This window comes from Sturnira hondurensis, unplaced genomic scaffold (assembly GCF_014824575.4).
Source record: "Sturnira hondurensis isolate 20B ecotype Veracruz unplaced genomic scaffold, ASM1482457v3 Scaffold0006413, whole genome shotgun sequence".
NCBI lineage: Eukaryota > Metazoa > Chordata > Mammalia > Chiroptera > Phyllostomidae > Sturnira > Sturnira hondurensis.
This window is the reverse complement of record NW_028079044.1, coordinates 40,804,620-40,820,428: the sequence shown is the minus strand read 5'-3', so window position 1 is coordinate 40,820,428 and position 15,809 is coordinate 40,804,620. Positions and strand designations below refer to the sequence as shown.

Sequence of the window (15,809 nt, the reverse complement as noted above, 5' to 3'; positions counted from 1 at the left end):
GGAAAGAAAATATTTTACTGCTTCCCTTTTCAAAAGGTTATTTATCTGACTATAAATGCAATTATAATTTAAAAAGCAAATACACTTTCATTACGCAAGATGTGGAAAAACAGAAAAGGACAGATCGCCATTAACTCCGTCCAGAGGCGATCACTATTTTTGATATAGTGCATTTCCCTTCAGTTTTTAAATGTCTGTATTTGTCCAATTTACATAATTGTGCACCTTTTTCATATTAACAGTGAAAGGACAGCAAACACACAGTTATTAACAACCACACCTAAAACAAAAGCAAACCAAGAGGACAGCTAGATCAGGAGTGGAACCATAGAAATGAAGAACACATGGAGGGTTAGAAACAGGGTGGTGGGAGGGGGAGAAGGGGGGAGAAGGCACAGAAAATAGCATAGACGATAGGTAGAAAATAGATAGGGGGAGGGCGAGAATAGTGGGGGAAATATAGAATCTAAAGAACTTGAGACACGTGGTTATAAACTAAGGGGGGGAGAATGGTGGGGGAGGGAGTGTGCGAGTGGAGGGGAATGAAGGGGGGGAATAGAGCAACTGTAATGGTATAATCAATAAAATATATTTTTAAAAAAATAAATAAAAAGAAAAAAAAGAAAAAAAATTGTGCACCTTTTTCTTAGCACCATTTATGACACAGTTCATATTTCCTAAATATTTCTAAAAGCATGATATTTAATGTCTGTACAACCTTCTCTTGTGTGGCTATTGCATAATTTATCTAACAGGTCACTTCTTATGGAATATTTAAGTATTTTCAAAAGTTTTAGGATTATTAGTCACGTATATCCATAGTCCTTTTGTAAAACTTCACTTTCTACCCCAGGGGAGTCAGTTACGTTCCTGCCTGTGCTATGTGCCATGACAACACCATGCAGATCCGCCTTTAAGGACAAAGACTGTCCCCCTCGGCAGTGGTCACGGTCATGTCTATAGTCAGGGCTCAGACACCAGCTCCCTGTAAGAACCACCTCAGGTGAAGGAAGAGGCCTCTCCCAAGCTCATGCCCCCTTTCTGATGGTTTCTCTTCTCCATAACTGGTCTTTGAGGAGATAGAAGGATCAGAGCCTCACGTGCAATGAAGACAGTTCCATTTGGGGGCCTTGCGTGGGTGAGTCAGCTGAGGCTTTTACTGAGACTGCTTCCCTCATGAATTCTCTCCTCTGTCCTATTCGACTTCCTTCTGACGCCTTCCACAAGAACGCACCCTCGACTTCCCTGCACAACTAATCTCTACCTCTGAATCTGCGTCCTGGAGAACCCAACCTGCTGTACTACCTGATCTCTCTAACAATTGCATAGATCAATTTTACATACTTTTAAAATTTCCCCTCATGCCCTGGCTTGTGGGGCTCGGTGGAGCCGGTCTGCAAACCAAAGGATCTCTGGTTCGATTCCCAGTCAGGGCACATGCCTGGGTTGTGGGCCAGGTCCCCAGTGGGGGGCATGCAAGAGGCAACCACACATTGATGTTTCTCTCCCTTTCTTTTTCCTTCCCTTCTTCTCTCTCGAAAAATAAATAAATAATTTTTTTAAAAAAAGAAAGTCCTTTATATTAAAAAATTTCCCTTGAGCAATCAATATAGCACTTCACATTTGGTGGGAGCCCCATAATCATTGTCGTATGACTAAATTTATGAATATGTGCTGTGTAAGTATCAACTACCTTTACAGATCTCCCTTAGATCAACAGATATTAAAGTTCAACCAGCATTGTATGTGAGTCTAATGTTTTCAAACACAGAAATCTAAACATCATCTGCTCTAGATATTATAGAAAACCCTACCAGGACCTATTACAGCATATCATAAGTTGACATCATTTTCACACTGACGTATAATGAACAAATGATTGGTTTTATTTTTTCATGACTGGTGTTAATATCTTACAGTGGAAACATACTTGGTTGGCTGGGAAACCAGGGCATCCTGATGCAGTCGGTAACAAGGGTACACGTTGAAGGTGCCAGGCTCCATAGAAACCCCCTCCACCGATGAAAAATCCTTCTCAACCAGACCAAACATTTCCATCATCTTAAACCCTAAAAAATACCCAAAGAGAGAGAAAAAGAATAAACAGGCACGTCAGAATTTTACCTTTCAAAATCAGCCTAGTAAGAATCAAAGGCAAAATCTGGACCCCAAATGGAAGTTATTTAATATTATTTCTACTTGGAAAAAAATTTGATAATGCATACCGGCAAGATCAATGCCATCCTTGTGCACCAGCGGGCAGGCTGGAAAACAAAACAAAACAAACAATATAAAACCCTAATTTAAATATTTTCCAAATGTATTCTTTCCCTACCCTGAGAACAGGAAGCTCACAATCTTTCCGGAAGTCAATCGTGAAGGGAATCCAAACCAGATGTGCCTATGGTCTTCTGTGCATTCCTTCCTATTGAAAATGCCCTCACTTCTTTCGTTAAAACCAAAGGGCCATGGATTCCTTCTTATCTCCCAGGTTGTAGAAAAATTTATGCTGGTCACTTAAGAGCATGTGTTGGGGTAAGTGTCACTTCTAATGTGTTATCCTGATGAGCAGTCTTAATACAGTTTTGAAAACTATCTGCTAAGGCTGTCTAAGCAGAGCTGCATTTAAACACAGACTCTCCTCTGATTAGGGAAAGTCTTCCTCAACCAAAAACTTTAAACCTGGGAGAGGGGAGATTTACTTCCACATGCTCGAAAACATAAAACATTGTCTGCCTGACCAACAGCGCTGCAAGACCGTATTCTTTCCTCAGGGCAAGATGGGACTCATTAGTGGACTGGTACGAACTATTTCAGCCTCGAAGCGGCATGAATAAGCACACATTCCAAAGAACGTACTTGCTGATGCGGTTTCGCAGACAAAAGTAATCAACTCATCTTCAATTTTCTTGAAGGCATCAAAGTCATCCACGAAGAAGACGTGCCGAGCACTGGGCTTGCTGCCAATGCTCACCAGCTCGGCGTAATCTGCGTCAGCCACGCCAATGGCAAAAATGCTGTAGCCTGCGGCCGAACGGAAGCAGATTCCTGGTTACTTTAAATCGCACAAGATACCAATATAGCAATATAAGACATGTCCAAATGTGTACAATAAGTTTGTGAAGGGGAGCTAGTGGCGGTGGAGAATGCATTCTTTACACTTCACTAGAATGCTGCATACATATACTTCATTATATGGTAACCAGCCCACCGTCCCCTACAGCAACTTTTCATTTTAAAGGAACTTAAGGCGGCCTAGGCCCCACTTAGTATTTGAGACAAAATAGTTACCATTTGAGGAACATCTTCATGTCTGCCTATTTTTAATCACTTTAAAATGTATAAGATGAAGTGTAGCTGAAACAGAGAAATTTTATCTGATTTTATTTCAGATGTTGAAACTGAGATGTTAATAGGCTTAGCAGCCTGAGGTGGGTCCTGGTTCAGTGCTCGGCAAATAAAGATTGAACTACTGCTTGCCAGGCATATCTTATATAATGTAATCTTCACAACAGTGTTACGAGAATCTCCAATTTATGTGATGAGGCTGAGGAGTTTCTGTGATCAGCTTCCCCCCTGGCCCTTTATAATGGCCCTTTTCCTAGTATTGCATTTCATGACCGGCACGTCTTATGCAAGGCATCCTGTATGTAGCACAAGTGTTAGAGAAAAGGCAGCAAAACAATCGATTTGGAACGTGGGAAGTACTTTTAAAATCACATTGTCCAGTTATATTCAAAATGACTGGAAAATAAGTGAAGTCATATGGGTACAGCTTATGAATGTGTATTCAGAAAAGAACAATGCCACCGTATTATTGGGAGCCACTCTCGATTATCGATGTAAAACCTACCTTCTGACTGCATCTCCGTGGAGATTTTGTTCACGTCATCTTGGGATCGCCCATCAGTTATAACCACGATGACCTTGGGGATGCCTCTTCTGGTACCTGACTCTGAGTTGAACAAGGTATCTCGGACATGCTTGATTGCTTTTCCTGAAACAAAGGAAGGCAACAGTGCAATTTCATTCCCTCCTGATTTTGTTTGGGTGGAGAGAGAAGGGTCAGAACAAAGTTCTTAAATCAATGAAAAATCTTTCAAGAAAAAATCTATATTACTATGCCTCAAAAAAGGTGATTTTGGGTGATAAGATACTGAAGTCATATATACACAAACATACAATGGAATAATATTTAGTCATAAAAGATGAAATATTGCCATTTGTGACAACATGTGTAGACTTTTGGACTATATGCTAAGTAAAATAAGTCGGGAACCATGTGATTTTACTTATATGTGGGATATAAAACACAAAAGCAACAAATGAACAAATAACCTTATTGATTCAGACAACAGAATTGTGGTTACTCAGGGGGAAGGGCGGGGGCAGGACAGCGGAGGACCAAGAAGGTGAAGGGGGTCAAATACATGGTCACAGAAGGAGGCCAGACTTTGGGTGCCGCGCACACAATGGGGTATACACATGTCATGTTATAAAGCCGTACAGGGAAATTTATATAATACGATTAACCAATATTGATCTAATGAATATGATTCAAAAATATGACCTAATAAATACTGATTTTAAAAATTAGTGATTTCAAAAATTACTAATAATTCATTACTTTGGGTCTTAACTGGGCTTCCTTGGGTCTTACCTGTTCTTGNTACATGGTCACAGAAGGAGGCCAGACTTTGGGTGCCGCGCACACAATGGGGTATACACATGTCATGTTATAAAGTCGTACAGGGAAATTTATATAATACGATTAACCAATATTGATCTAATGAATATGATTCAAAAATATGACCTAATAAATACTGATTTTAAAAATTAGTGATTTCGAAAATTACTAATAATTCATTACTTTGGCTCTTAACTGGGCTTCCTTGGGTCTTACCTGTTCTTGTGTTTCCTCCTTTGTATGAAACATGTTTAATGGCATCAAGGACAGTCTCTTTGGTTTTGTACGTGTTTAGCTTAAATTCTGTTCTGGGGTCATCAGTAAACTGAACCATTGCAACCTGGAGAGAGAAGGTGTATTTGTTTTCACATGTATGTAGACCCCCCTGGGCCAGAGAACACACACAGGGCAGCATCTACAACTTTAATGTCTTCTTTATCCCAGTCCACAATTTCCTTGGTTTAAAAGTCCACGCAAGTTACATGCTAAATCTAATGACATTGAATAGCATTTTTTCTCCTGAGTACTTTTTAGAAAGTACTTTATTTAAAAAAAAAAACAAAAACCACCTCCCTCTAATGCTGGAGGCCTTTGTCACCTTATTTGACAAAGGTGGGAAAGTGGCAGCAAGGCCTTGTCACTTGACAAGGGTCAGAGAAACAGACTTGGACTCTCTACAAGGATTTCTTTACAGAGCAAATCTATGAAGTAATTACTACTATTCTACCCCATTTTACAGATGAGGAAACTGAGGCACACAAAGTCAAATGACTTGCACAAATCACAAGAGGAGTCACAGAACCAACTGTTGCAGCCAGGTGTGTTCTCCTGCAGAATCTGTGCTCCTAACTATTCATTTCCTACCATTTATTTTTATTTCTGTGGAACCTTGGGGCCCTTTTTGACGTCTGGGTTGTGTTTGCTTTCCAGAGCTATGATGGGGTAGTACATACGGCATCTTCAGGTCTCTTTCCTTGATTTTGTGAGCCTTCAACTGCAACCTATGTGTCCAGATTTACTGCCGACGTCACCATCTCTGTGAAACCTCCTCTGATCCTTCTATTTAAAACAAACTTTCCCCTCCCGAAATGCCTCAGTAGTTTATGTATTCTGCCCTTACGGTACCACTTACACCCCAGTTCTCTCAGCTGTTCCTCTAAAGTGTATTCTGAAGCTGTTCGTTACAGTGCATGCCTTGCTACCTCCCTCATGCAGGCCTCCCTCACTGCTCTCACAGACCTTGAGAGCAGTGTCTTAACAGGGCCTCTGCTTCCCCCCTCACCCCTGCACTCCACAAAGCAGGCACTCGTCTTTTAAAAAGCACAGCACATCTTTTCTCTCCTCCCCATACTTTCTACTGGCTGCCACTGCATTTATGATGACACCCAACTGCTTCCAATGGTCCTCAAGACTCAAGACAATCTGGCATTTGCCTACTTCTGCCACTCCCCAGATGCTTGCCCACAGTGTTCTAGGTACAAGTTTTAGCATCTGAAGCCGCAAATCTTAATCTTCTCTTAGGCCCTTTGTACTCACTATTTCCTTGTCTGGAAATTCTACTTTCAGACCCCCTCTGTTATCATTTATATCTCAGCTCAAAAACCACATCTTCCGAGAGGACTTCATGAACCACAAAATTTAAAGTATCCCTCTTACATACACACACACACATACACACACGCACATACATGCACACAATTTTAAGTAACTCTTAGTGAATTAAATCCTCTCACTGTGTTTTCAGAGGTCACATCCTTACCTTGTGAATTTATTTATTTGTCTATTTATATCTGTCTTCAGCCTCCACCTCTCTATGACTTTAAGAATATGAGAACCATGAAATTAGGAATATTGTTCATCATATTCATTATAACAGTACTGTGTCTGGCGATAATAAATATTTTTGGAATGAATAAATTAGTTTTAAGTTCTACTTGATCAATACTAGTGCGATTGCAATCTCTATCTTTCAAGACTTTCATATCCTTGAGAGNTTATTTTTATTTCTGTGGAACCTTGGGGCCCTTTTTGACGTCTGGGTTGTGTTTGCTTTCCAGAGCTATGATGGGGTAGTACATACGGCATCTTCAGGTCTCTTTCCTTGATTTTGTGAGCCTTCAACTGCAACCTGTGTGTCCAGATTTACTGCCGATGTCACCATCTCTGTGAAACCTCCTCTGATCCTTCTATTCAAAACAAACTTTCCCCTCCCCGAAATGCCTCAGTAGGTTATGTATTCTGCCCTTATGGTACCACTTACACCCCAATTCTCTCGGCTGTTCCTCCAAAGTGTATTCTGAAGCTGTTCGCTACAGTGCATGCCTTGCTACCTCCGTTGTGCAGGCCTCCCTCACTGCTCTCATGGACCTTGAGAGCAGTGTCTTAACAGGGCCTCTGCTTCCCCCCTCACCCCTGCACTCCACAAAGCAGGCACTCGTCTTTTAAAAAGCACAGCACATCTTTTCTCTCCTCCCCATACTTTCTACTGGCTGCCATTGCATTTATGATGACACCCAACTGCTTCCAATGGTCCTCAAGACTCAAGACAATCTGGCATTTGCCTACTTCTGCCACTCCCCAGATGCTTGCCCACAGTGTTCTAGGTACAAGTTTTAGCATCTGAAGCCGCAAATCTTAATCTTCTCTTAGGCCCTTTGCACTCACTATTTCCTTGTCTGGAAATTCTACTTTCAGACCCCCTCTGTTATCATTTATATCTCAGTTCAAAAGCCACATCCTCTGAGAGGACTTCATGAACCACAAAATTTAAAGTATCCCTCTTACACACACACACACACACATACATACACGCACATACACGCACACAATTTTAAGTAACTCTTAGTGAATTAAATCCTCTCACTGTGGTTTTAGAGGTCACATCCTTACCTTGTGAATTTATTTGTCTATTTATATGTGTCTTCAGCCTCTACCTCTCTATGACTTTAAGAATATGAGAATCATGAAATTAGGAATATTGTTCATCATATTCATTATGACAGTACTGTGTCTGGCCATAAGAAATATTTTTGGAATAAATAAATTAGTTTTAAGTTCTACTTGATCAATACTAGTGCGATTGTAATCTCTATCTTTCAAGACTTTCATGTCCTTGAGAGTAGAGGAAATATTGGGTAGATCCACAAAGGAGATACTCTCTCCTAGTATATTGAAAAGGAACATCCACCAACATGGTCACTGTAACCTGTCTCAATAGCTTTCAAGGATTAGCATCTTCTCCAGCTCTATCAGGAACCTATAAGCTGCTTCCAAATGCAGACTTGTGTATCTGTTCATCTAGGGTTGGATCTAATCATTATAGTTCTCTATCCAGATCTGCTGAATACTAGCCATAATAATACATTAGGATAGCTTTTTAATGCATATCATGAATTAATAATAATTGATCTGTTAGCCTCACTTGAGTTCCATCTGCACCAATCTTGTTGAGGGCTCCAACAGTGTTATACAGAAAGTCCGTGATCTTGTTGAAATTTTCGTCTCCAATACTCCAGGATCCATCCACCATAAACACCAGGTCCGCCTTGGCAGTTTTACATACTGAAGACCATGAAGGAATTTGGAACCAGAGATAAGGGGAAAGACACAATTGTTACTAAACCAACAAAGCAGGTGATAATTGTCTTCTGGTAACTCAAACTTTTCCCCAAAGAGAAGGTATCAGTCCTTAACGTTTATATTTCAAGCTCTTGCTTATTATGTTTCCTGACCATCTTTTCTCTTCTATACCCAAGGTTCCTATTTATGACTCAGAAGTTTCTATGAAACACATGGAATTAGAAAGGAAGACAATCCAGCAATTTCAGTCCCAAAGAATAGCAATGAGAGAATAGAAAAATATGGAGCTAAAGTGACTTAAGACAGAAGACCCAGTGAAGACTCTCCAGTGCCTACTAACGAGAAAAAAGTCTCAGTTATTACATTGTGCTCCCTGTCCTCTTGCTTGTCGAGTTTGTAACTTCAGAATGATTCAACTTTAGAAGGAAGTCATGTGACATCTACAATCCGATATGCATTTGGGCTGAGGCCATAAGCAAACTTGAGTTCCAGCCTAGTTCAAAAATTCTGTCTCTGCCCTTCTGCCACTGAATGACACATGTCAAAAATGTACACTAATGTTAGCCCAGGGAATCCATGATCAGTACATATGACTGATGTCAACACTAACAAATAAGCAATAAATAGACCAACAAAAGTCTATTCCACTGAAAGCATTTTATTACCATTTTTTAGTGCCAGGTACAGTTTCTAATTACCCATGCCTCTTTCCCCTTCATTGGTGTAGATCATTGTGGTTGACTGTGTTTTATGATGAAGCTATTTTCTCTTCAATAATGTTAATCTTCTAATCTTAGGCAAGTTACACCCAAATAGTCTTTGAGATAATAGGCCTTTTTCTTTTCTCCAGGAAAAAAAAGCTCATTTGGTTTTTATTTAATTAAGTGCAACTTTATTCCTTTAAAGCTATTTACGATGTAAAATAAACCATCTCTAATTGAGATAATACTCCAGAAACAATAAGGATCTGGTAAGGTTGATCTCATGAGTTCTGTAATTTATAAAATTTTACAAATTTATGGTTTGAATTTAAAACCAAAAGGGATACAAGATCTGTTCATTATAAGCTTAAAAAGGAAAACCTGGTCCTCCGTTTCCAAGGAAAGCTGAAATCTGGATTAGGTTTCACCTTCAAAATGAGAGCAAAATCTATTTGAATATCTAGGCAAAGTAAAAAATTAATAAATCAAAGATATCAAAGTGCATGAAGAAATTACCTCCAGGGTACAAAATCATGTTTTTAATGTTCTTCTATATACTCTTTTCTACTTATTAACATTTCTTCAATAAATATTCAGTATCACTTTAATAATAAAAATGTACTGGCTCCTTAATTAAACACACTCAGCACAGAGCCTAAGATGCATAATGTATTCATGGTGCAAAGGCGCCATTATCTAAAACCATCCCAAGGGAAAACTTCAGGAGCCATGTCTCTGCCTTCTCGATCCTCACTCTCACAGACCCTTCACACTCCTCCCATGAGTATTCATGAATGTTCACTGAATGATATCCCTATTTAGCTACCAAGAAAAACACCCTGGCCTCAGAGAGTTTCATCATAGCTGCACATCAGCTTGTTTAAATAGTAAGTTCATCAATCAGGATTCTGCCTTCAGTTCCAATTGTGAAAATAATCACAGCATCAAGGCTAGAGGAGGCTACATATGAAGACAGGAGAAGAAAGAACCTGGCATCCCAGGGAGAGTAAATAGCATTAAAAGATGCAGGACCGTGTAAGACGTGTACGAGGAACCCTGAGCTGTACCATGTTGCTGTTACCTAACACAGTCTGGGAAATGCGTTTGCCCAGTAGGCCAATCCTCGAAGACTTTGCGTGGTATGCTAGGAAGGATGCTGGCCTTTACTGTAGTTTCTCATCGCCTCATTGCTTCCTTGACCCTTACACTTTCCAGCATCTGACCCCATTGACTTTAATCTTCTGTAATACATGAACAACTTAGTTTTAATTGTATCCCTGATACATAAGAGGCACCTTGAAATGCATGATGAAAGGAAGAACTCTCCCAAAACAACGTTCCCACTACAGGTGCCTCCTTTATTCTCTCCTCCCTCGAACACTCCTCTCCAGGGTACCACTGTTATCTTTCTCGGACACAGGTTTCCTCAGGCCAGCCTCCCTTCCTAAAATGTCTATGGCACTCCACTTCCTAGAGCATACAGCTCGAACCCCCCATTCTGGCACACTGACCTCTTCGTGACTCCTTCTTCAGTCTTTTCCATGTGCTGCGTATTGCCCCCCAAACACTTTCTTTATGTGCTGAGACTATTCAGTGACTCAGTGTGCTCTTCTCCCTTTCATTTTCCTGTAAAACTCATTCTTTAAAACGTAGATCAAATTTCTCCTCCTCTTTTCAAGTAATTAACCTGCAGCAGCATTAACTGCTCTCATTTCTGGACCACCACAGTAGGATGTCCCTGTTCGAATTCATGTCCCGGACTGGTCATTATCTAAGCAAACACCTACTCCTCCACAACACTGAGAATGAGCACACAGCAGCAATCACACGTTGTTGTTGTGTTCCTAGTGCCTGGCACAGGAGTTCCGAGTGCCTGGCACAGGCCCACTATTCAGAATGAATAGTAGGCTCAATAAATGTTTATTAATGGAATGAAAGAAACAAACCCTCACTACTGTGTTTGGAAGTTTTTCAGAAAGTTAACTGCTCAGGTAAGAGGCGATGAGGAACTCTCATGATGAAGATAGAAAGAAACAACTAGAAGAGGCATTTCAGAGGTGAGGCAGGGAATTATTATCCTGTCTCCAGAATTATAAGCTAAATTCTAACTCATGAAATTCTATAACTATTCCTTAATGAGCATTTACTTCTCTGATATTTTCAATGAAATAAATATGAAGCGATTCTGGAAAATCTACCCTGTGTGTACAGAATGTGTAATTACATGGATATTTTTTTATTTTTACACATGCAATGTATTTGATATATGGTATTGCATAAATTTAAGGTATAGAGCATGTTAACCTGATACATTTATATATTGTAATATGGCTGCTACTGTAGGAATATTTAGTACCTCTATTACATCACATAATTATTATAAATGTTGTCAATGTTTATATTGTGCATTAGATCTCTGTCTTATTTACCACTGGTTGCAAGTCTTCCCCCTATCAGAATTTGAGAAGCATTTGTATTAAGTAGAAAATATCATTTATTAATACCTTGTTTTTTAAGTGAACAAATTGAGAAAACCAACAGATTCTTAAACCTAAAATCACATCACTATTGTACTATTCTTTTACCTTCTTTCGCTGGTGGAATGGTTGGAGGAAAAGTAGGTGGCTGAGTCGGAAGTGATTCTGCAAAGGAGGAGAAGTAACACCCATTAGCCTTCTCATCCATGGCGGAGAGAGAGGGGTCGTGGAGTGATGGGACTCAGTGACTAGGACAGCTCTCTCTTAGAGAGCACAGTGACCGCTCTAAATGAACCAGAGCCTGTGAAAGCTGACTCCGTCCATCCCTTCAGCCTTAAACAGAAGGCTTGAAAGGCCATTTTACCACAGTTCGGTTTACCCAGTGGGAGTCAGTGAAATCGAGCTGTCACCTACCAAGTGGTTCTCATGCTGATTTAAGGCAGGAATCCCGCCACCTGATTTCACATCAGTCTCTGGCTGCCTTCACACACGTAGGCAACTTCATTTCCATTCTGTGTAAGTGAGGATTGACCATCAGTCCTGGCTCAAGAGCTCTTTCCCTTTTCTCACCCTGCAGCCCCAGGATGTGGTTCCTAAAGCAATCTGACTCACTCTCTGTTCTGCTCTGACTGTGCCTGGAAAAACTCCAGTTCTGGGGGGCCCAATGGCAGGACTTCAGGAGGCTACAGACCAGCTCCACCTGGATGACAAGGGAGAAGTCCGTGTGACGTGTGGAGGTGTGGCTTGGATGCTAAAGGATCTGGGGACAGTTCATCAGAGCAGTGACTATCACACCAGTTCATGTGGCAAATCACTGGGAAGTCATGACATCATTAGACAAACATCCTGAATATCATTTTTTAGTGTTTTTTTCTATTTTTTGATGCTAAAAGTATAAGGAAAACTGAGAAAATTCTTATTATCCCAGTTTTATATATGGCAAAACCCTTCCTTGATTGATCACAGTCATTTGCAGAGCGGGGGTGTTCAGCCCCTGGAGACAGTGAGCGCCAACGAACTGGAAGACTTCGAACTCAGGCAAAATGGTTACTTGCTGGGAACAATGCAAAGGGAATTCTTTCACTGGCAGGAGGGTTGGAAGAGATGAACTTTAAGGTCTCTTCCAAATCTAAGAGCCAGCAAAATAAAATTGAGTAAAAAGTTTCAACACGTGAAAGAATGAGGTAACTGTGTATTACTGATATGAAAAATGTTAGACACTAATTATGATGTGAAATGAAACAAATCACAGAATACTATGGTATAATTCCATTTGTAAAACACGAAAAAATTCTATCTTATGCATCTATCAAACATATATTGATATATTTCTATTTATATCAATATATGTTGATATATGTATCAGGTAGACTTTCTTAGAGGAGAGCAAGCTGGGACAAATGGGGATTTCTGGGAAGAAGAAATGGAGAAACAGTGAGGTCGGCAATGCACTTTATACCTCCGTTGCATTATGAATATTCACCACTTTTGTCTTTTAAAGGCAACTTGGAAAGCTAAAAAGTTTCAAAAGTAGAAAAAATATAAGAAATCTTAATACTAAAAGTAGGATTGCAAAACTTTCTTTAAAGCACCACAAAATGCTGTTAAAGCCAGGTTTATTTGTCTTCAAATCTGTGGGAGCAAGATGTATGCATCTTCTTTGATGGAAAATTGAGGCATCTCTAAAGTCCAGTCAATAAATCAAGAACAAATCAATGGGAGGCCATGGCATACAGATCAATACGTTTGGGCAGAACATCTGGTCAAAGAATCCCTTGGGCAGGGAGAACAATAAGCTAGTGACACGTGTTTACGTTCTCTACGTGGCACACAGATGGCCCCTGTCTTCAGGTCTGTGAGGGGCTGTCACGCAGAAGAGCCGCGGTCTTGATCTGCACGGCTTCAGAAGGTTGAACTGGAGCCAGCGCATGAGCCAGCACATGGAAACTGCTAAAAGACAGATGTCCCCAACATAAGGAAAACATTTACGTTAAACAGAGCCATTCCAATGAACCCTGGGTTGGTAGTTCACAGTCATGGGGTTAAGATTAGGAGAAGGGAAGTAGACCAGAGGACCTAAATGCACATGTTTTCAGAGGTCAGGATGTAACAAATGTGAGCAAAGAACCAGCCCAAACATTAAGCAGTAGCAACTTCAGGGCACAGGCTTTGTCTACAAGAGATAGCAGTTACTTGGCTCCAGCAGAGGGGCACTGTAAGGGTATGTGTGCCCTGTGGTGTCAGAGCTTTTAAACTTTCAAAACACTTTACAACATTAACAAATATATTCATATATATGGCCTAATGAAAACATGTCCGACCCCATGGCCATCACTTTGTGACTTCCAAGTGATGACAAGATGAACTTGTTCAATAAGATACATATTGGAGAGCTGCTCCGCAAATTCTCTTTCATTGGGTCCTTCCCATCACCGGTGGGTTAAAAGAGGAGGTATGTAATTTTACTGATGAGCAAAACAAAGCTCAGAGATGCTGAATTGCCTACGGCCACGAGGCCAGAAAGGGTGCCAGTGGAGCCTGTCTGTTCACTCCTGTGCACTCCCAAGCTTCTCATAACATTAAAATGGTATGGTCCTCTGCCCATAAAACAGAATTCTCATCAGTGATGAAAAAAACAAACTACTGATACGTTCTACAGCCTGAGGAAACCTCAAAAACATATGCTAAGGGAAAGATGCTGATGCAAATGATTACATATTACACAGATCCATTTATACGAAATGTCTAGCAAAGGCAAATATAAATAAGAAAAAAAGCTAATTACTTGGGGCTGAAGATGGAACTGTAGATATACGGAACAGACACAAAAATGTCTTTGGGTTGGTGAAAATCTTTTAAAGTTGGATTGTTGTCACAGCTATAGAATTCTTTGTATTAAAAAGTATTGAATGGTACACTTAAAATGGGGGGATTTATGGTACCTAACTTAGATGTCAAAAACACATGAATGATGTAAATGTTGAGTATTTCGGCATTATGAAATAAAGTCTCTAATCAGAAAAAAACGAGATGATTCAGTTTATTAAACTCTGACTTTCTATTTCTGAAGGTCACACATAGATGATTTCTTTCTGCGTGTCCCAGATCCACTGAAAGAATGAAACACAGGCAGCAGAACTTGCTCAACATCGGACAGACAATAGAGGGACGTCCAAGAAAGCCCACTGCCCCGCTCCTCTTCAAACACAAATCCTTGGGGATTTTGAATTGAAGTTCAAGATTCTAAGGTAAGCGCACAGATGTCCCCCCCCAGAATTCACTGCAGTTCAAACCATTTTAATGCTTATGGCCTCTCTAGGTCAGGAATCCTTGATTAAAAGTCATTCCAAGAAGCTGACACCCTCCTTGCTCTTTAGAGTAAAAAGTGCTTTGTTTTAATTTTATACTTTGCCTTTCCCTTCAGTGCATCAGATCTGCAGCCAAGTTGAAAAAAGGACAAGAGCCTCTTAAGCAGGCAGTAACTCTGGGGTCAGCGAGCTGGGACCCGCCGGCTCTGTGCCCGCCCCCATGGCTGTAGTCCCAGGCCATTGTTTCAATGTCAGGACCCAATCCTTACACTTCGCCTCACACTCCACATACCGCCAATGTTCCTTACGGATTTAGATCACAATACAGGTCATTGTTTCAAGCACTGTGCCGTCAGATGGCCTTATCATTCCTTGTGAGGCGTGCGAAGGATGGAAAAAACCACACAGATGACATCAGCGGGGCACAGGCAGTGAATTCTGGGACTGGAGAGGAGGAGCAAAACTTGTATTGCAGATATTCCTGGGCAGCAATCGCTAATATTTTTCGACATGGAATAAAGCTTTTGAAGCCAAACAGGATGCCTCGAAGCTGTTCATGGAGACAGGGCTCGGGAGGGAAGGCACTCGACTTACGTGTTTTCTCCATTATGCTCACGCTGGGCCCTTCGGTCTCCTGGACCTTCGAGTACACACTGACTTTATAGTGTGAATCCGGCTGAAGGCCATAGAAGCAGTGCCTGCTTGTCCCTCCACCCACGGTAGATTCTTGCTTTTTTGCATCTGTAATAAAAATACAATAAAACACACACGTATGAAGTTTTTAAAAACAGCCATCAGGTGATTATTCGCTTCCGAAATGCTTAATATGCATGACCTAATCAGATTACTCCAGAACGAATGATACTGTTTGAAGTATTGTATCATATAATTGGTTTAAAAGAAAAAAAAGAATCACTGTATCATGCAAATTTCCATTTAGGCAATTTTCCCTCTAGAACAATAGGCAAATTTTCATCTCATTTATTTTATCTGATACCAAAGTTGCATCCATCAGGTTAAAGCCTTACATCGCTTTATTCCCATATTTCTAGAAATT

The 15,809-nt window shown here is 40.5% G+C and overlaps 1 protein-coding gene across 3 annotated transcripts in view; it reads right to left on the bottom strand.

The window, feature by feature from the left end:
* Window positions 1-15,809, bottom strand: part of COL14A1 (collagen type XIV alpha 1 chain) — a 196,983-nt gene that overhangs the window by 74,069 nt on the left and 107,105 nt on the right. For all 3 annotated transcript variants that reach the window (XM_037048457.1, XM_037048454.1, XM_037048455.1), the window contains exons 24-31: window positions 15,347-15,493; window positions 11,553-11,609; window positions 8,109-8,248; window positions 4,904-5,027; window positions 3,854-3,997; window positions 2,860-3,024; window positions 2,226-2,264; window positions 1,931-2,069 (exon numbers count right to left, since the gene is read on the bottom strand). In XM_037048457.1, the coding sequence (XP_036904352.1) occupies window positions 1,931-2,069; window positions 2,226-2,264; window positions 2,860-3,024; window positions 3,854-3,997; window positions 4,904-5,027; window positions 8,109-8,248; window positions 11,553-11,609; window positions 15,347-15,493 (955 nt within the window). The remainder of the gene's footprint in view (window positions 1-1,930; window positions 2,070-2,225; window positions 2,265-2,859; window positions 3,025-3,853; window positions 3,998-4,903; window positions 5,028-8,108; window positions 8,249-11,552; window positions 11,610-15,346; window positions 15,494-15,809) is intronic.